The 19760-nt window shown below is 59.2% G+C and overlaps 1 protein-coding gene across 5 annotated transcripts; it reads left to right on the forward strand.

Moving 5' to 3' along the window:
* Positions 1–1760: 1760 nt before the first annotated feature.
* GBA1 (glucosylceramidase beta 1) lies at positions 1761–13322 on the forward strand. Of its 5 annotated transcripts, none has more exons than XM_074938764.1 (12): positions 1761–1849; positions 2324–2501; positions 4014–4146; positions 4481–4672; positions 4777–4923; positions 5133–5266; positions 5746–5918; positions 6189–6426; positions 7926–8150; positions 8247–8410; positions 10679–10804; positions 11469–13320. In XM_074938764.1, the coding sequence occupies exons 3-12, from the start codon at positions 4080–4082 to the stop codon at positions 11572–11574; spliced, it is 1572 nt and encodes a 523-aa protein (XP_074794865.1). In that variant the 5' UTR covers positions 1761–1849; positions 2324–2501; positions 4014–4079; the 3' UTR covers positions 11575–13320. The 5 variants fall into 5 exon arrangements, with proteins under 5 accessions (XP_074794865.1, XP_074794867.1, XP_074794870.1 ...); XM_074938766.1 differs by lacking the exon at positions 2324–2501 and adding an exon at positions 2765–2828 and having other exon boundaries at positions 1773–1849; positions 11469–13322; XM_074938769.1 differs by lacking the exon at positions 2324–2501 and having other exon boundaries at positions 1828–1849; positions 11469–13322.
* The last annotated feature ends 6438 nt before the right edge of the window (positions 13323–19760 follow it).

Genomic DNA, 19760 nt, shown 5'->3' on the forward strand with positions numbered 1-19760 from the left:
GCGTGTTCACAGGGTGTGAGGGCCGTGCAGATAGAGGCACACGTCTAGTCACAGGGTGAGAGGGCCGTGCATCTGGACACAGGGTCTGAGGGCCGTGCGGATGGAGGCATATGTCTGAACACAGGGTGAGAGGGCTGTGCAGCTGGAGGTGTGTGCATTGAGTCAAACACTGGAACAAATGACCTAGGGAGGTTGTGGAATCGCGGTCACTGGAGGTTTTGAAGAACAGGTTACACAAACCCGTCAGGGCTGGGTTAGATAATACTTACTCCTGCCTCGGGGCAGGGGACTGGACTAGGTGACTTCTGAAGGTCCTAGCCTGTCCTGCATTCTATGAGCCTGCACTCTATAGGTCGATCTGTTCGGTGCACACGTGCATAGGGGGAGGTCAGTCCCTCCCAGCTCCAGCCCCACTCTAGCATTTGGCTGGAGGCTTGGGCTGTCTCTTAGGAGCCTTGTTCCTAGGCTCTGCTTCCCCAGCTGCGAGTGGGCAGGAGCCGCTACCACGAGCCAGAAGAGAGAGTGCTTCCCTCACTGTGCACCTGAGAGGCCCCGGGGCCTGGGCTACCACCAGCAGCTTCTATGCTCCCTGGGGAAACTTCGCAGCTGAGGGGGGGCAGTGTAGGCTGCTGGGCCAAGCTGTGGGGAAGAGGCATCTGAGAGGAACTGCAGGCGCATGCGCCAGAGAGAATATCCACGTCAGGGGAGTTGGACACGGGGATGGGAGAGTTGGATAGTGAGCGCCATGCCAACTTGAGATGGTCCCTGGTCCTGGGGGTGCAGGGGCTGATTTGCTTCAGCTGAAGGTTAGAGGGTAGCTGGTGGAGTTATAAGGAACCTTTACGTAGCTCTCCAGGGTGCACACCGGGACAGGTGCAGAGTGGGGCTAGGGCGGGGAACCTGTGCTGTCTCTGCTGGCAGCCTGGGGTTGTTTGCCTCGGTTGCCCTCGGCCACCTCTCGCTGCCTTTCTAAGGGGATCTCTCAGCTGTAGGGAGGAGCCGCTCCCGGAACTGAGGGTCCTGGGTGTAGGTGAAGGGGTGTTTCACAGGCAGGGCCCTGCCAGCTCCCCCATTGTACCAACCTCTCCCACCAGTGCCTAGGCCAGCTTGTTAGCACTAACCCGCTGGGGGGACTGGGTGCCAGCACCAAGTGGGGGCAGGGGGGCATGGGCTGCTGGCCTCCCCAATTGCTCCCAGGGCACTGCACTTCCGCAGCCAACACTGCGGCTCAGCTCCGCAGCCCAGGCTCCATGTCCTCTGTGCCCCAGGGACACGCTCTGCCTTCCCTGCATGCCTGCCCTGCTGTGGGCTGGACAGCAGCAGGGTGCACCGAGCCCCCACGCCCCTGGAACTCGGGTGTGACGGGCTGGCGGAGCCCCCAGGCCAGGCTGCCTGGCCCAGCCCCAGGCTCCCTCCGTGGCCAGGCGGTTCCGGCTCGGCCCGGCCCGGCCCGGCTCGGCCCCAGGCTCCCTCCGCAGCCAGGCGATTCTGGCTTGGCCCGGCTTGGCTCAGCTCAGCCCACTCTGCGGCTAGGTGATTCTGGCTCGGCTCAGCCCGGCCCCAGGCTCCCTCCGCGGCCAGGCAATTCCGGCTCGGCCTGGCTCGGCTCAGCTCAGTCCGGCTCGGCCCCAGGCTCCCTCCGCGGCCAGGCGGTTCCGGCTCGGCCCTCTCCGGCTCCGCCCCCGCCCCCGCCCCCGCCCCCGCCCCCGGCGATCCCGGCTCGGCTCCGCCCCGGGCGATCCCGGCCCGGCCCGGCTCCGGGCGCAGGCGCGGGGGCCGGGTCAGGTGACCGCGCCGTCACGTGACTCTCGGTCCACGCCCGTCCGCGGAGCCGCCGCTGCCGGCCCCGGTGAGTGGCCGCAGGAGCCTGTGGGCGGGCCCCGGACGCCTGGGTTCCCCCGCGGGCCTGGGGCGGCGGCTTCTGGCCCAGGATCCGCTGCGCCGCCCCCGGTGAGCCGCCCTGCCAGGCGGGGCCGCCCCATTGCTCAGCCGGGTGCGGGGCGCCCGGCCCCGGGGGCAGCTGCCGCCCCCGCTTGCCGCGGTTCCGTGCTAGGCAGGGTCCGTCCTGCCTGGCCGGGGCCTGGAGCCTCTCCCACGGGGTCTGCAGCGCCCCCTCCCGCCCCCCACCTGGGCTGAGTGCGTGGGGCCCGTCCAGCCAGCCCCGGGGGAGCTGCTTGGCGCAGCCGGTCAGGCTTGTGTCAGGGCTTTTTCTGAGCCCCTCCCCTCATCCTCCCTGTGCCAGGGCATGTGTGTGGGTCCTGAACTAGGGGGTGGGGCCAGCCAGGTTCTCGTTTTTTAGCCCAATCTCTGTTTCGCACCCCAGGCCCTTTATGGAATTAGAAGGAGACCCGGGGCCCCGTCCCTGCCCCAAGGACCTGTGGAGACAAGAGCAGGGGCCATGCAGTCAATCAGGGCTAGGGCCGGAGCTTTGATCTAGGCTCTTTCAAATTCATAATTTTAATCCTGACGTGGAATCCACAGGAAAGATAATCACAGTAAAGGTGAGTTAATTCCATGGCCTCATCCTCTCAAAATCCGTCTCCTGGGGAAAAGGGAATTCTCAGCAGCCTAAACCAGAGTGAGTCTTGAGCCGTGATAAATGACCATGCTTGTTCTCAGGGGTAGGAGTGGGTGTCATTTCCAGGCAAGAGGTGAATGTGACATTCCCAGTTGCCCAGATTTTAAGTAACTTTTCTTCTCCATGTGGCCTGAACTAACCTACAGCCGGCAGGGTCAAAGAATTCTTCGTTGGTTTTATTTTCAGTGTGTTGTCCCACAGTGCTTTTCAGCTGGAGGCATCACCAAGCGCTTGGCATATTCTCAACACAGTGAGTACTTACTAGTGAAATGCACCCAGCTCCAGGGTGGAACGCAGCAGTCATTGTGTACCAGGAGAAACTGCGCAACAAGTGTCACGGAAAGTGACTAATAATTTCATCCCCTGAAATTGCAGGGCAATTCTAGTTTGGCATTGTATTGCCCAAGTGGGAATTTGGCCAGGATACCAGGGTTAATGCAGGCCTCTCTGAGAAGTCATGTGGCAGCAGATGTAGTTTGGCATGACTGGGCATTTGCTAATCTCTCATTAAGACTGCCATCGTAATCGAGGTCAGGTGGAACTGAGCCGTTGCAAAAGATGCCTGTGTTACTGGCTAGGCAAGATGGATGAGGTCCTTATGCCAGCACCCAGCTCCTCTCTCGCCTTCCTCCCCTCGTCTCGCCCACCCATTGCTGTTCGCCCTGTGTCCTCACAGGGTGAGTCCCACGTTGTCATAGTCTCCTGCCCAGGTGTCTGATGGCCCCAGGGCCTCCTGATTCTCTCTGGCTGGGGCTGGCACCAAAGAACAGGTCAGTGTTATGCGGGAATGATATGTACCTGCTCTCTGCTCCCCTGCTCTGATCATTAATGAAGTTGGTAAATATAGGACCGGATCGCTGAGGTGCCCACTACAACCCCTTAAGCGCTGGGTCAGGTGAGCCTTGGAGGCAGGAGGGGTTCAGGGTGAGGGGAAGGAGCAGCTGGTATCCTAGGAGCAGGGGCTGCTGGGTAAGAAAGGACAAAGTCGGGGTGGCTGAAGGAGACTAGGGGAGTTGTTGGGAAGAGGCTGGGAAAGAGCCTGGGGTGGGACAAGACTTGAGAAGATGAGATCAGGTGTGGGAGGGACTGGAGCCAAGGCTCCCTTTAAAAGAGAGGCTGGGGCTGGCTGTGACGGTGGAAGCCTTGGTGAGTCGGGGGAATTGCAGCTTGTTGTGGCCCTGGGGTTCAGCTGGGCGGAAGGGCACGAAGGAGAGATCGGGACAGGAGTTACCAGAGCAGCTCAGCTCCCTGACACCCTCCACCACCAGGCTGGGCTGAGCTGGGCAGGCGGCCTCCTCTTTTCGTGCTGTTCCAGGAGTCCCTGTGGTCCTGGGCTTGCCCGGCTGCTCCTGAGGCTGGAGCCACTGAAGGTGCAGTGAGTGGGGAGTGGGTGTCCCAGCGGCCCCAACACTCACAGCCTCCATCCTGCTTTCAGGCCCAGGTGCCCAGCGCCGCGCTCACTGGTACTGGCTGCGGGGTCACACCAGGCAGGAAAGGCACCATGTGGGCCGGGTGCGCCAGCATCGTGGGCTGGTTCCTTTTCATCCAGACAGCGCCCGGGGTGGCAGGTAAGCGCTTATGACGTGTCGTGTGTGTGACCTGGGGGGAGGGTCCCTCCTGGGTGCCGCTCAGCCTCGGCACTTCTCGGTGTGGGTGGAAGTAGCAGGGTATTGGCTGGTGCAGGAGTCTTGGGGTTTGAGAGACCAAACAGGTGTGCTGAGAACCCTTCTGCACCTGGAATGGGTGCCTGGGACCGTGTGGGAGGGACCTCGCTCAGGGGCATCCCCAGAGCTCAGAGGAATGGGATTGACGGGGGGTGGGAATCCTCTCCCAGGAGGGGTGGGGAAGCCCCAAACTATACCCGGAGCCCTGCACTCACCCAGTCTGTGTCTCTCTTTCTAGGCAGCCGTCCCTGCAGCCCCCAGTATTTTGGCCATGACTTGATGGTGTGTGAATGCAACGCCACCTATTGTGACACGCTGGACCCCGTTGTTGTCCCGGCCGTGGGCACGTACGCCAAGTATGAGAGCAGCAAGGTGGGCAAGCGGCTGGAGCGCAGTGAGGGGAGGTTCCAGAGCGACTCCATGGCCCCAGGTATCTGCTTGGGCACTAGGGGTGCCAAGGGCAGGGCTGGCCGCTGGCCCTGGCCCTTGCTCCCAGCTGCAGGGCTCTGAGCCGAGCTGCTCTCTGCCCCGCAGATCTTGTGCTGAAGCTGGACACCGCGCAGCAGTACCAGAAAGTGAAGGGCTTTGGCGGCTCCGTCACAGATTCGGCTGCGATGAACATCCTGTCCCTGTCCCAGGAGACCCAACGCCACCTGCTCGCGTCCTACTTCACGGAGGAAGGTGAGCACTGGGGGCCGATTCGGGGCAGTGATGTATGGCGTTGGCTTGCTGGCTGTCCTGGTAGGGGGCAGGCCCTGGCTCTGGGCTTATGGCTCTCGGGAGCTGCACGTCACGTCCTGCAGCCTGAGGCCCTCTGTCCCCACGTGTAGTCACTGGGACCTGCTGCTTTGGCTCCTGTGACACCGGGTCCCCTCCTTCCTGTCCCACAGGGATCGAGTACAACCTGCTCCGCATTCCCATGGCCAGCTGTGACTTCTCCACCCACCCCTACAGCTACGACGACACCCCCTACGACTACCAGCTCCTCAACTTTGGCCTGAAGGATGAGGATACAAAGCTGAAAGTGAGCTGCACTGGAGCGGGAAGGGGGCCCCAGGGAGCGGGGAGCGGCCAGTCCCAATTTGCTCAGGTTTTCTGCACTCCGATCGAGCTCCCAGGCCCCACCTCATCTGGGGTATTTTCTGTGGCCATCATGGGCTGGGGCTGACCCCCCACCCCCTGATGGCACTCACCCCTCAGCCATTGCTCTGGGTCTCCATTAGACGCTCCTTGGCCTGCAGGGCAGGCGTCTTCCAGCCCCTCCTGCGTGACGAGTTGTGACGTTGTGAGGGGAAAGTCCCGTCTATGCTGGGCACCATGGCAAAGGGGAGCTCCCCTGTCCTGCAGCCTTTCTAGGCTCCCCTCTGCGTCTGCAGCCCTTGAGCTGCCACTGCTGCTCTCCTGAGAGAGAGTAGCCCCCAGGGGACCGGTGTGTCTAGGCACGTTCCTTCCTGAGACCCCTGTGGCGCACAGTGAGCTGGTCCTGCTGCTCTGTCCCTTCAGATCCCCATTCTCCACCGAGCCATGGCCTTGTCCAAGAAGCCGCTGTCCCTGGTCACCAGTCCCTGGTCATCCCCGGTCTGGATGAAAACCAGCGAGGAGATGAAAGGGAAGGGAAGCCTGAAGGGGAAGCCGGGGGACAAGTATCACAAGACCTGGGCCAACTACTTCATCAGGTAAAGGGCAGCGCAGGGCAGGGGCTCTCCTGGGGAGAGGAGCCGGCAGGATGGGGCGGGTCTCGGTGAGTACAGCTGGCCCTAGGGCTGTGCGAGGGAAGGGGCGTTGGAGAGGTCGGTGTGAGCTCTCTGAGCCGGCAGAACAACAGACTGTGGGCGAGGTCTGTACAGTCCATGTGGGTGGGGGGCAGAGGGCCTAGTCTCTGCACCCCAGGACGGGCGCTGGGGGCACGGCTGGGGCTGCTAATGTTTCTCATCCCCGGCCCCCAGGTTCCTGGACGAATACGCCAAGCACAACTTGACGTTCTGGGCGGTGACGGCACAGAACGAGCCCACAGCTGGGCTGATAAACAACTACCCCTTCCAGTGCCTGGGCTTCACCGCCGAGCACCAGCGGGACTTTGTTGCCCAGGACCTGGGCCCGGCACTGGCCAACAGCTCGCACAAGGGCATCCGGCTCATCATGCTGGATGACAACAGGGTGCTGCTCCCCCACTGGGCCAAAGTGGTGAGTCTGCATGCCGGGGCCCGTTGCTCCTTCGCCTGTTCTGCTGGGGCTGGCCGTGAATGAGCTCCGCTCTGCGGGGAGACGCCAGGTGTTGGGATTGGCCTGTGGTCCGAGCGTACTCGACGGGCACGTGCCTGGCGTGTGCCCTGCTGGGCGGGAGCAGCGGTTCCCGCCAGGCTGAGCAGGGTGCTCCCTCTTGTAAGGGCTGGGCGCTGGCAGGACATCCAGGAAGACTCCAGCCCTGCCAAAGCCAGTTCCCATGACCCCTGGATGACTATGAGGCTGCTGGGGGCAGAGAGCGCACTCTGGCCACCAGGGACAGCTGCCCTGCTCCTTCCTCAAGGGAGCTGCTGTGGCAGCAGGGTTCTATCTAGCTGCCTCTAATTTCCTAGCCCTTTCGGTCTGGCTGTAAGCATGAGGATGGCTGTGCTGGCCGCCTGGCTTGGCGATCTGCTGCTCCCAGGAGAGCTGCCAGCCCTCCCATTCATGTTGTTTATCACAGCAGCGCCTGGAGGCTGTGCCCTGCCTCGCAGCCTGGGGGAGACCCCAGACAATGGGTGGCTGCCTTAGGCGGGCAGGAGCTGAGCTGAGGAGGTGACGCTGGCAGTGACCAGCCATGGCTGCAGTAGAGCAGCCCCTGGCCCCAGGGGAGGTTTGCTTGCACAGGAGGGTTTGATGAAGAATAGCGAGCCCAGCATGGGGCTCCCCCCAGATCCCATGGTCTGCCCAACTTGGGACTCCCAAGCACACATCCGTTGCTCTCAGCTGATCTGCATGGGTGTGATGGTGCCTGGGGTCTGTGGCAGCCAGGACCCAGCCACCCAGGGCGCTGAGCTCCCAGCTCTCCGTTGTCTCCTTTCCTTCATGGGGCCCATTTGCTCTCCCCTTGGGCTGCAGAGTCTTCTCAATGCTGGGGGTGCTTGGCCCAATCTGCCTGCTCTCTGCTTTCGAGGACGCAGCCTCTGGGTTTTCCAGGGACCAGCTGTGGTTGGGACCTGACTGCGAACCAAGTGCCTGATGCCCAGCCTGGATGAAGCTGGGGTAAAGTTGGCTAGCCCGGGAGCAGCAGGGGCTCCTGCCCTGGCTGTTCCCTTGGGACTCTTGGGCCGCGAGTGATCTCGGCTTCCTGGGAAGCAGCAGTGGCTTGTCCTGCATTTTGTTTTCCACCCAGGAAACCCTGGCCTTCCCTCGCAATGTCTGGGTGGGCCAGCGCAGAGCAGAGTGCCAAGAGACAGTCCTGCCAGCACCCCGCGCTGCCCTGGCCTCTGGACTTGTTCCCAGCTGCAGAGCCGTGAACAATGTGTCCTGGCTGGCATAGGGCCTGATCCCTAGGCACCTGCGTGTCACTCAGGGCAGCAGAGTGGCTGGACCTGTGCTGTGAGGGAGAGCCCGTCTGGGGTATGCTCTCAAAGGGGTGTGTCGCTGGGTCCTTCTTTCTGCTGCTGTCTTGAAGGCCCAGGCCAATAAGTGACTGCTCCTCCTCTCTCCTTCCTTCCCAGGTACTGGGTGACCCAAACGCCGCTCGCTATGTCCATGGTATTGGCGTCCACTGGTACCTGGATTTCATTGCTCCCATAGAGGACACTGTGTTACCGACCCATGACCTCTTCCCTGATTACTTCATCTTGGCCACAGAGGCTTGCACTGGGTCCCACTTCTGGGAGAGGGACGTTATCCTGGGCTGCTGGGATCGGGGGAATCAGTACAGCCACAGCATCCTGACGGTAAGGCCCGCTCGGGTCCCCCACGCAGGCTGCCTCGGGAGCATCTCCCGCCCTGTCCCCTGCCTCCAGCTGAGCATCTCTGCCGTCCCCTCACAGAACCTGAACAACTTCGTCTCCGGCTGGATCGACTGGAACCTGGCCCTGGACCTGGAGGGGGGGCCCAACTGGGTCCAGAACTTGGTGGACAGCCCAGTCATCGTGGACAGGAAAAGGGATCTCTTCTACAAGCAGCCCATGTTCTACCACATTGGGCATTTCAGGTGAGCTGGGGCATTCCCAGTCAGCTGGTTTGGACTGCAGAGATTGTGCCCACAGCTGGCTCAGTACACGTGTGCTGGTGAGTTAATGCCCAAGGTCAAAAGAGTCACGGGTGTGTTAAACGCTTTTCCTGACCAGCCCAGAAAGTGAGATACCAAGAGGTCTGGGTTTTCTCTGAGGGACCTCGGTTTACTTGATTTCTTGGCCAACACCTAAACCCTTCGTTCTAAAGTTCATAGAATCATAGAATATCAGGGTTGGAAGGGACCCCAGAAGGTCATCTAGTCCAACCCCCTGCTCAAAGCAGGACCAATTCCCAGTTAAATCATCCCAGCCAGGGCTTTGTCAAGCCTGACCTTAAAAACCTCTAAGGAAGGAGATTCTACCACCTCCCTAGGTAACGCATTCCAGTGTTTCACCACCCTCTTAGTGAAAAAGTTTTTCCTAATATCCAATCTAAACCTCCCCCATTGCAACTTGAGACCATTACTCCTCGTTCTGTCATCTGCTACCATTGAGAACAGTCTAGAGCCATCCTCTTTGGAACCCCCTTTCAGGTAGTTGAAAGCAGCTATCAAATCCCCCCTCATTCTTCTCTTCTGCAGACTAAACAATCCCAGCTCCCTCAGCCTCTCTTCATAAGTCATGTGCTCTAGACCCCTAATAATTTTTGTTGCCCTTCGCTGGACTCTCTCCAATTTATCCACATCCTTCTTGTAGTGTGGGGCCCAAAACTGGACACAGTACTCCAGATGAGGCCTCACCAGTGTCGAATAGAGGGGAACGATCACGTCCCTCGATCTGCTCGCTATGCCCCTACTTATACATCCCAAAATGCCATTGGCCTTCTTGGCAACAAGGGCACACTGTTGACTCATATCCAGCTTCTCGTTCACTGTCACCCCTAGGTCCTTTTCCGCAGAACTGCTGCCTAGCCATTCGGTCCCTAGTCTGTAGCGGTTGAAAGTTGAAAGTTTGTTGATTAAACACAAGGAAGAACAAGAAGTTAAAAGAAGCATTTATACAGAAACTGAAATTGGGAGATTATGTGAAACAAACTCAATTAAAACCTTGAAAGGTTTTCTCCTTTTGGAGGCAAAATCTTATTTTTTTGTTTTTGTTTTTAGAACAACCTTTCTTTGAGGGAAAGGAAAGGGTTAATGCTATTTTGCAAGGGGTATTCACTTCTCCTGATTCTAACAGACAGCCTGCACAAGGTGGAGGGGGAGAGGGTAGAAGGGGGTGGGGAATGAGTCTTTTGCTGATGTCTTGGAATGCTGGATGGCTGGTCCATCTCCAGTGGATGCTTTGGCTGCCATGTTGACCGTGGCACCTGTTTGCTTGGACCCTGGCCTACATTCTGGGCAGGGACATTACTGGGTTGGGTCTTTTCTCCTTGGGCAGGGCTGGGCCCCTCTCATCTGGCTGTGCTGATGCAGCACATTGATTTCAGGATTGGCTGAAAAGCTGAGAGAGGCAGACATAGGATAGTGGGGCAGAAAGTAAGCCAACAGGAAAGGGAGACAGAATGGGAGCCGATGTGCCTCTGCGATGCTGGGAATTGAGGGTCCCCACAGAGCTGAGGATTCGCAGGTGAAAAACAAAGGACCTTTAACAAGAGCGAGGCCTTCAGTCTGGTCTGCTCCTTTGGTCTCAGGCTCAAGGGAAGATGAGCTCAGCAGCCTGCTGGGTGACTGTAAGCTGAGCCCCCCCCCCCCCCCAGTTTCTTTTTAAGACCCCCCTCCCTCCCCCCCCACCCCTCCCCGAGGGGAAAACATGGATGTCTTGGCCTGGTTTATTCCCGCATTATTTTGCCCACCAATTAGACCTAACATTTGACACATCAATTTTGATTTATTAATTTTCGGCTCCACATTTCCTGTTCTTTAACCTGCATCATTTTAACATGGCTTTTGGATGATGCTAGTAGGCCCTTTGCGTTTGGGCTTTATTACTTTGTGTCTTTTGGGTTTTGTGCACCCGTTGATTCAATTTAATTATTGAAAACAACGTGACCTATTTTCTGGTTCACGTCCAAGCCGGCAGGGTTCTAGGTTACTCTGACACCTTGTGAAGTGGTGCAGCCTTTTTGCACTTGAGCTCGCAACTGGGGTAAATTTTAGGTCCAATAATTACAGCAGTGCCCAGTGAGCCAGGCTCTGCTCCCTACCACCCCAGGCTGCAGCCTCTCTGTTTGTTGGCCCAGCGTTGTCTCTGGGGGCCGTTGCTTTCCTTCCCCCTGTGCTCACCGCTCCCTCTTATCTGTGCAGCAAGTTCATCCCTGAGGGCTCCCAGCACGTCGGGCTGGTTGTCTCCAAGAAGAGCTGCAAGTGCAACATAGAGTATGCAGCCTTCCTGCGCCCGGATGGCGCCGCCGTGCTTGTGGTCCTGAACAGGTATGTGGCTGGGCCTGGAGTGTGAGAGCCTCGTCCAGACTGGGAGCGGGGCAGGGGCTTAGGGAGTCGGTGCTGGGATGGGAGTTCATAGAATCATAGAATATCAGGGTTGGAAGGGACCTCAGGAGGTCATCTAGTCCAACCCCCTGCTCAAAGCAGGACCAATCCCCAACTAGTTGGGAGCCCAGAGCTGGCCTTTGGGGCAGGGAGGAGGAAAGAGACTTGGAGATAACCAGGCTACTCACTGTGCACTGCAAGAACTGCGCTGATGGGGGCAGAGGAGGGCCACGCCGCTGGCCTGAGCATCAGCAGGTGCCCCCAGACTGCCAGGAGGCACGCACCCTGTCCCCATGAGCTTGCAGTACAATCCAGGGGACTGGGGAACCCTGGAAGCAGCTGGCTGCGGGGCAGGGGAGAGGCACTGAACACATGGTGGGTGAGAGCTCTGCTGGTCACATTCACTGATCCTCGTCTGGAGAGGGGCCTGCAAGCAGGGGAGGCGAGTGTGGTCCCTTCACCTTGCTCCTGCAGCCTGCATGGCACTGCTCTCTTCATCTGGGGGTGAGGTGCAGCCCCCTCGATTCATTGCCAGGCAGTCAGTAGTGGAGCTTGATCTGCTGGGCAGTCATGCAGTCAGACTGACTCTGCCCCTCGCCCTCCTCAGGTACTCCGCGGACGTGCCGTTCGGGATCTCAGACCCAGGCGTTGGCTTCATTGAGGCTCTGGCTCCAGCTGACTCCATCCAGACCTACCTGTGGAGACGGCAGTGAGAAGGCTCGGGGGGCCTGAGGCGGGGGAGAGGACTCTGCATGCTGCTCTGGAGAATCGCTCTGTGGGGACGTTCCAGGCAGCACAGCCAGGGCTGGGTGGGGCCCTAAGGGAGACAGGGAGGCCAGCACCCACCTAGATCTGCCCCTTGCAAAGCACAGCACCTGGGCAGGGGCAGAGCTGACAAGCTGAGCCCCAAGCCTGCAGCATGTCTAGGGCCAGCTGGGCCCTACTGGACCCGGGCACAGAGGGAGCAGGGCTCCCTTTGCCCCACAGGAGTGGAGATCCATGTGCTGTAAACACAATCGCTGCTGCTCTGCCAAACAGCAGCCGTCTCTGGCTCTCTTTGCCCCCCCACCCCCACCCCAGCCTGGTCTCCAGCAGAGCCTAGCACATGGGCATGTCTGTCAGAGTGGCGTGGGTGCCTGTCTGGAGCTTTACATCAACTGGGAGTTAAAACCCCGCCGCCTCTCCCCTCCCATGCACTGCGCCCCAGGCTGCTCCCACCCCAGTGACGCTTCCTTGGGTGCCTTGAACCAAGGAGACCGGAACAGCTGGTTCCAGAGGGGAAAGACCCCTGAGCATGCTGGGAAATAATCTCCTTTATAAACCCCTGCTGGAGGCTCAGTCTGCAGGGTGGTAAGCGAAGCCCCTGGGCAAGGACGGTAGCTTCATGCTGAGATCCAATGGGCAGGTGTTGCCCTGGCGCCAGGAGCCATTACCCCGGGCTGAGCGCTGCTCACCACAATCTGCCCCAGGGAGGTCCGCGTTTGGGGCGGGTGCCCCAGCTGGCTCCCCGTCTCCCCCGGCTTGCTGGGCTGTCTGTTCTGCTGCCGTCTGTCGGCATCTCTGGCCTTCCCCTGTAAGGCTGCAAGAGATGGAATCACAGGGAGCTCCTTGAGGTTGGACCCCCACCTCAGACAGTGGCTGATAACTGGAGCAGGGGGTCACAGATGAGGGCCCAGGCTTGTTCTGGGCTCTGTGTTCCTTGTTGCTCTGTGACAGAATCGGGCTCCAGTGGGGCATGCCGGATGCTGTTCCACCCCCTACAGGCTCTCCCCGCCTGGGAGCTCTTGGGCCAGGGACTTTGCCTGGCAGAGTTCATGCTGGGGATGGTGCTGTATACACTGAATAATTGTTGACTAGCAAGGGGTGCAGCGGCCCAGGGAACATGCTGCTCTGACAGCGCCTTTCCCTGCATCACCTGCCCCAGGGCTGGCAGGCCTGAGGGAGAGGAAATAGGGAATGGGTGAGAGAGCTTCTTTACCTTTTCTGCGAATAGCAGAGCAAGGGCCCAGCAGATGAAATTGTAAGGAAATAAATGTTTAAAGTACATAAAAAGAAATAATTTTAACAGGGTGCATAATTTACCTGTGTAACTCACTGCCACAAGATTTCACTGAGGCCAAGAGCTGATTGGATTCCAAAAAAGCATTAGTCATTTATATGGATACTGATTAATACCCATAGTTACGTTTTGAAAGGATAAAACCAAAGCTTGGACAAAATCTAAAACCTCCCGCCTCTGAGCATGACCCAGTGACTCACTGCTCTAGGAGGAACGAGCAGACAGGTGGCTCCGTTACTGAAGCGGAGTTGTTTTGCACGTAAAGCAGGTATTCCACCACTGGTTTATGTATGAGGAACACAGCATACTTTCCTCCACGTTCAAGCTCTTACTTTTTGAGCACAGAATGAAATTTCGGAACATTTCCAAGTAATTTGTTTACTTATTTTGAATAAAAATTAATTTAAAATGGTTCCTTTAAGAAGTTTAGCACCTGGTGTCAGACTGTTCTGTGTGTCCTGAATGATCTTATTAATGGGATAACAGAGATGCTTCAAACTGCCCACTTCAGACTCACTAAAACCTGGTGCACTGGCTACAGTTGAAGACTTTTTTTCTTTTTTTTTTCTCTTTTTTAAGAGGATTAATCTTTATTTTTTGGCAGTGGTCTTGGTAACTGCAAGTTTCTTCAGCAGGGAACGACAACTAATCTTCTTCTGCAGAGAGTTCCGCACACAACGGCTGGCTGCCATCTCCTGTTGGCTCAGTGGCAGCGAAGCTGAAAGTGCCCTCAGCAAAGATGCCATCTTTCAAAATGACCCATGGTAACGAAACCAACCTGCCCTTAGGGACGCTGGTGGGGTTGGCAGCAGAGAGACTCAGTTCTAAAGAAACAAATGGCTTTGAAAAGCTCCTTGTTTCACCCGCTCTGCTCACCGAATGTGCGGGGGAGAGCAGGGGGAAGCTTCAGTGTGGATATGGACTTGCACGCACCCAGAGGAGTGTGAGGGGAAATAGGTGTGAGCAAGGGACTGGGGACTGCGTGCTCTGCCTACTTTGCACTGCTCCAGAGTGGGGTGCACAGCCAAAGTGCTGTGGTGAAGCTGCCCCTATAAATGAAACGTTTAAGGTTGACACTCCTCAGGATCACTAGTAATGTTTGCTTTGGGTTTCTCCTTTAGTTCCCATGTTGAGTTTGTAATAATAATAGAAAGCAGGGAAATTGCCAGCTGCAGTCTGTGTTGAAATGACGTTAAGTCTGAGTGTGTATCAGAACCTGCAAATGTTACAGGGATGTTGCAATTATCGCCAAGCCGGGCATTATAAACCCAGGAAATGCTGAGGTGAAGAAAGTTTAAAAGCAAGCCCCACATGTTCCTTAAGGCTTGGGAATGCAGAATTTAAGGTTTGGAAACATCTCTAATTCCAGCCTTCTGCAACAGGATGAAAGAAAGGAAGAAAATCAAATATGTCTATAAATCCGTTTAACCTAAGCGGGAACTGCAAGCATTGTTATGGAGGGATCAGTGTCTGGCTGCTGCATGATGTCGCTACAGGGCAGGCCATACCTTTGTTTGGGTGCCGTAAACTGGGCATTTCCAGCCCCTAATAACCATGTCTGGATTGTGTTTGTGTTTAACCTTCACTTGGCCTTTCCTGGGTTTGTGACGATTGTGTCCCCTGTAACGGTTTTACCCTTGAGACACTACAACGCACTCAACCTCACCTCCACATTCAGCTGGGACTCCTGGAATGTATGTTCTGGGTGATTTTACCTCATCCTCTGACATGGTCCGAGACCGGCTGTAAGACTGGACCATGTGTCTGGCCAGGTCTGCAGGAGGGTTTCTAGGGAATGATCCACCCCAAGCCCCAAAGGGCTGGAAGGAGAAGGAGTCTCATCCTCGTGCCCTGCTCCCTGCCCAGTGCTCGGGGCCTCCCCTGCACCGGGAATGGGTGAAAAGCCAAAGATTGGCAAGCACAGCCGGCGGATTTGAAGGTTACATTGGAGCAAATGTTGAAAAATCCTCCCTGGATTCCCCTAAATGCAAAGCCAGGGCCTTGTCTTGTCCCCAGGACGGTCCCCAGGATGATCACCGAGCAGTGCGGCCTGCAAGGCAGGTGTCACCGTATCCCTGTCAGCTCTGTGGAGCAAGACAACTCCTGTCGGCTCCTGTTTCCTTGGCAGCCGGCTGCACAAGCGCCACCGGCTTTGCTGGCAGGCAGCTGGTGCCGCGGGCTCAATCGCCAGGTGAGCGGGGCTGGTCCTGGGAGACCTGAAGCCGTGGTGGCTCTGGGGGGTGCCAGGGCCCCGGGGGCTGGGCTGGCCTGAGAGGAGCAGGGGAGGCGTGCGCACAGACGCTGAGCGTGGGCTGTCTTCTGAGCACCCTCTCGGGGGTGAGTTGGGGAAATGGGACTCGGAGAAGTGAGAGCCCATGGCCAGGCAGGGGCCTTGGGGCCTGGAGCGCGCACAGTCTAAGCCCAGGGGGTGAGATCAGGTCACCTCTCTGAGCAGTGATGTAGGCAGGGAGGGGGGTGCTTTGACCTTCCCACCCCGGTGTGTTTCTGTGGTTCAGTCAGAGGCATGCAGCCTGCCTGCCTCTGGACCGGGGAACGGGGCCTTGCCCTGAGCCGCTCCTGAAGCTTTGCTGCAGGTCACGGGTTTGGATCCATTATTAAGGTCACTTTCCTAAAGCAGAATTGCTGCCCTGGGAATGGGCTGGGCCCCAAGCCCCCACCAGCTTCAGGGAAAAGCAAGAGCCATTCTCCCTGACTGTTCGGTCCCTGGCTGAGCTCCCCAGCCGTGAGACAGGCAGATGAAGAGACAAACTGAGGGGCTGATCACAATGAGTATCTGAGATGGGGCTTGGCTGAGGGGTTCCCCTTGGCCAGGCATCTCCACGCGGGCTGTGGGGGGTCGGGACAAGGGGCTTCTCTCTGGTTGGTCACATTCCATACTAAGCCTCCCTGGAGATTTCCCAGCTTCTGTCCCCCCTTCCTGGGATGCGTTGGCCTGGCTGCAGCCTGTCAGTCGGATGCATCCTGTGTGCTGGCCTCCCTGAGGGTCCCCGCAGCTGTGTGTGGCCCATCCCTGCTCCGTGCCTAGCAGGGCAGATGTGGCTGGTGGCACCAGAGGAAAGTGGTTTAATTGCTCTGCCCCATAAAGATAGCTGATACCACAGAGAAGCAGTTAGGCACTCCCGCCCTGGGAGCCAAGACGCTGATGCTCAGCGGTGCAGCACATGGCTCTGGGACGGGTTTTGCGGTTGAGCCAGTGCCTAGTTCCGAAGGAGCCTGGAGCCTTCATGTTTGTTTTACTGGGGGATGTTTAGCCCCAGGCGACCAGAGCGTTGTGTGATGTCGGGTGTGTGGCCCAGGGAATGGGGTGGGGGGGCTTAGGGGTTGTAGTAAGCAGTGGAGAGGGGCGTTTGGGGGATGCTCCAGGAATAGCTGGTGGCAAGTCAGGAGTGGGTGAAAAGGCCACCATGGTCGCAGGGGAATTGTGCAGTACTTGGCAGCTGAGGGTGCCCCAGTGGCAAGGCATTCGGGGGGGGCAGGCAGCCGTGAGCAGCTGGGCGAGCCCAGAGACAGGTGCAGTGCCGCTTCCTACGGAATGGGGTTCAGTGAGAGCAGCTGGGGGAAGATGGAGGTGACCAGGGTTGGGCGGGGGGAGCCAGTGCAAGGCACTGCCCAGGAGGGACCAGGCTGAGTGCTGGGGGATGGACGGACGGACGGACGGGGGGGTCACGTTGACCAATAAACTTGCTACGCTGAAAACAAGCCAAAGCACAGCCCCTCCCCTGGTCAGGGACGAGGCCCAAGGCTAGGTCCACGCATGCCATGACAGTGCTGAGGTGTGGCCCTCAGCTGGTCCCTGCAGCACCTCTAGGCCACAGGGACCCCATGCCCCACCCTGAGCCCCCAAGGCTGCTGCCAGGCCTGCGGCTTTGGAGAGGCTTCCATGGCTTCCACAGCTCCCCAGGGTCCCTGAGGGACCCACAGGCCGGCATTGGCAAGCACAGGCTGTTGCTATGAAGGCAATGGGTCCCCACTGACCTCTGGGGTGGAAAGGGTCCTGCCACCCCTCTGGCTCTCGGCTCTTTGTCTCCTGTCCGATGGGCTCCCAGTTTGGCCAGCCTTGGGGGTTAGCCCTGCTGTGCCCCATGGCGGACAGCAAGGGCGTGCGCAGCATCTCCGGGTGGGAGACGCGAACGCTGGTGGGTCCAGCTGCCATCGCTGTCCGAGCGGGTGACTCAGCCGGCTGCAGCTGGGCAGGCAGATGAAGGCCCTTTATAGGAACGCCTGGCCCCAAAGGAGCCTCAGGGACGTTTTTGGGCAGCCCCAGATTGGGGGAGCTGGCGTGAAGGAGCCAGGAGTTCCTGGAGCCGGGACACGAGCCTTCGCTGCTGGGGCAGAGAGGCAGGAAAGGCTGGAAACGCGACACGAGGGCAAAATGGTGAGACTGGGCCAGGCCCTGGCTGTGGGGACGGGGCGGGCGGAGGGCCGAGCCGGGCCCTGGCTGTGGGGCCAGAGGGACGGGACAGGCCCTGGCTGTGGGGACGGGGCGGGCGGAGACCAGCCTGGGGCCGTGGGCCTGGGTGCCATGGTGCTGCCCCCGGCAGTGGCAGAAGGGCCAAGGGGAGGTGATGGCCTCAGCCCAAGCCCTGCTGAGTGCCGGGTGCTGGCAGCAAGGACTCGGCTGGCTGGTCCACTTCCACTCCCTGACCCCCCCCACATCACTGGGCTGGGGCAGGCAGCTTGGCCCCCTGCCCATGTTCTGCTCCAGAAGTCCCTGTGGTGCTGGGCTTGCCCAGCTGCTGCTGAGGGGACACTGAGCGGGGACTGGGTGACCCAGCGGCCCCGACACTCACAGCCTCCATCCTGCTTTCAGGCCCAGGTGCCCAGCGCCGCGCTTGCTGGGACTGGCGGTGGGGGTGGCACTGGGCAGGAAAGGCGCCAGGTGGGCCGGGTGCACCAGCATCGTGGGCTGGTTCCTTTTCATCCAGACAGCACCCGGGGTGGCAGGTAAGTGCTTGTGATGCGTCGTGTGTGTGATCCGGGTGGAGGGTCCCTCCTGGGGGCAGGTCAGCCTCTGCACTTCGTCCCCAGGACCTGTGTGCTCCCATGGGGCTGCCCTGTCAGTCCCCATTCCCCGCCCGCAATGCCCACGCTGCAGGCATCCATAACGTTCGTGCTTTTGGTTTCCCAAACGCTTGGGCTTGCTGCCTTTGGAATCTGCATCCCCTCCCCACTGGCCCTGTATCTGGCCCTGCCGAACATCCCCTCGCGTGCACAGACACCCCCAAGGGGCCCTGCCCGGGCGCCCCTTGGGCAGGGCAGTTTGCTGGCAGAGTTCACCGGGTTCACCGGGCGCAGAGGCGGCATGCACTAGTCATGCTAGAAAGCAGTGATCCAGCAGGGGGTGCAGCGGCCCAGGGAGTGAGCGGTGGGGTTCCCAGGCTGCAGTGCTTGGCCCAGCCCCTCCTGGCTTGGCTCCCTGCCTGGGGCAGGCGGGTGCCTGGTGGGCACAGTGTGGAGATGGGCAGGGGCGGGGTGGGACGAGGTGCACTGGAGGGAGAACGGGGAGGAAAAAAGGGCCTAAGCTGCAAAATCAAATCCAGAATCTCCTGCAGCCCGCCATGTGGGCGTCCGTGTCACAGGGGGCTGGGCCCTCTCTCATGGGGGGACCCTGGGCAGGTTTCTGCTTGGAGACTTTGGGGCTTGCCCATGGCTGGAGGTCATTAGAAAATCCAGCTTTCCCAGCCCCGCCCAGCTGCTGGGGGGTGGAATGACCCAGTGAGGCCCCTGGGGGAGTGGAACCCTGGCCACAGTGAGCTGCTGCCAGTCGGGCTGGGCTACTGCAAAGGGCCAGAGAGAGCAGCCTGCGCTCCAGCACACTCAATGGGGATCACGTCGTACTATGGGGCTGGACTCTACCCTGCCCGGCTGGAGGCAAAGGGGGCACGGGCTGGGGGGTGGGTAGGTTTATGATCTGGGATCATTTGGGGGGGATGTAGAGAGCACCCCCCCACCCCTGTGATCGATGAACCCGCTGCAGCGATCACCAGCCGTGGCAAGTGCTGCGGCTGGCACCAAGCTGCCCGCAGTTCTGGGCCTCAGGGCATCTCCTCTCACTGCGTGTCCGTGGGCACCAGTTCAGCCAGAGCCTCCTTTCTCCAGCTGCTCCTGTGATACTGCTCCATGAAGAGCCTGTGGGACGGAGAAGCAGCTGGAAGCAAGGAGGCGCCAGCCGGTTACCTAAAAACCTATGGCCAGGGCAGCCCCAGGCTGGATGGTGGCTCTGCTAAGCTAGGCACTGGACACCCTTTGAAAGCCTCCAAAACGTGCCCCCAGCATCAGTGAGGCAGCAACATCTGGATTAGCAGAACTGGGAACACTAGCTGTGCCAAGCATGTCCTGCCCCTTCCCCCCATGGGGCTCACACTGGTACCCAGTGCCGGTGTGTAGCCGATCGCCTATTTGGGCGGCTCACTGGAGCACATGGGGAGGAGCATGGTGTGAACATCGGCACGGCTGCAGTGCATGACGGCTTATTGCTGCACCAAGAGTGAGTGGGCATGGAAGAGCCACCCCTACCCACCCAAGAAGGAGCCTAGCCAAGCCCACAGAGTGGAGAGAGCTTCATGGTCATATTTTGCACGAGTGTCTGAGAGTGGTGTTTCGAGGGTGGAGCTCATTCTGTGGGTAGAGCTTGGAAGAGTACCACCCCCATCATCTGGCGCCCAAGTGACACCCAGACAGAACCTCATGCCACCCCATGCACTTGGAGCAGCCTCCCGATGGAGGCTGCCGGTGCCCAGCTGTTCTGGGAAGTGTTCCGTGCCCAGTGGCTCCTGTGCCACAATATTGCCTCCAGCTGCTCACCTATGTGGCTACTGC

This window comes from Natator depressus, chromosome 24, assembly GCF_965152275.1.
Source record: "Natator depressus isolate rNatDep1 chromosome 24, rNatDep2.hap1, whole genome shotgun sequence".
NCBI lineage: Eukaryota > Metazoa > Chordata > Testudines > Cheloniidae > Natator > Natator depressus.

Coding starts and splice junctions, on each gene's coding strand:
- GBA1 (XM_074938764.1), top strand. CDS start 4,080: ATGTGGGCCGGGTGCGCCAGCATCGTGGGCTGGTTCCTTTTCATCCAG. Junction 4,924..5,132: donor GTCCTACTTCACGGAGGAAG/GTGAGCACTGGG, acceptor CCTGTCCCACAG/GGATCGAGTACAACCTGCTC. Junction 6,427..7,925: donor TCCCCCACTGGGCCAAAGTG/GTGAGTCTGCAT, acceptor CTTCCTTCCCAG/GTACTGGGTGACCCAAACGC.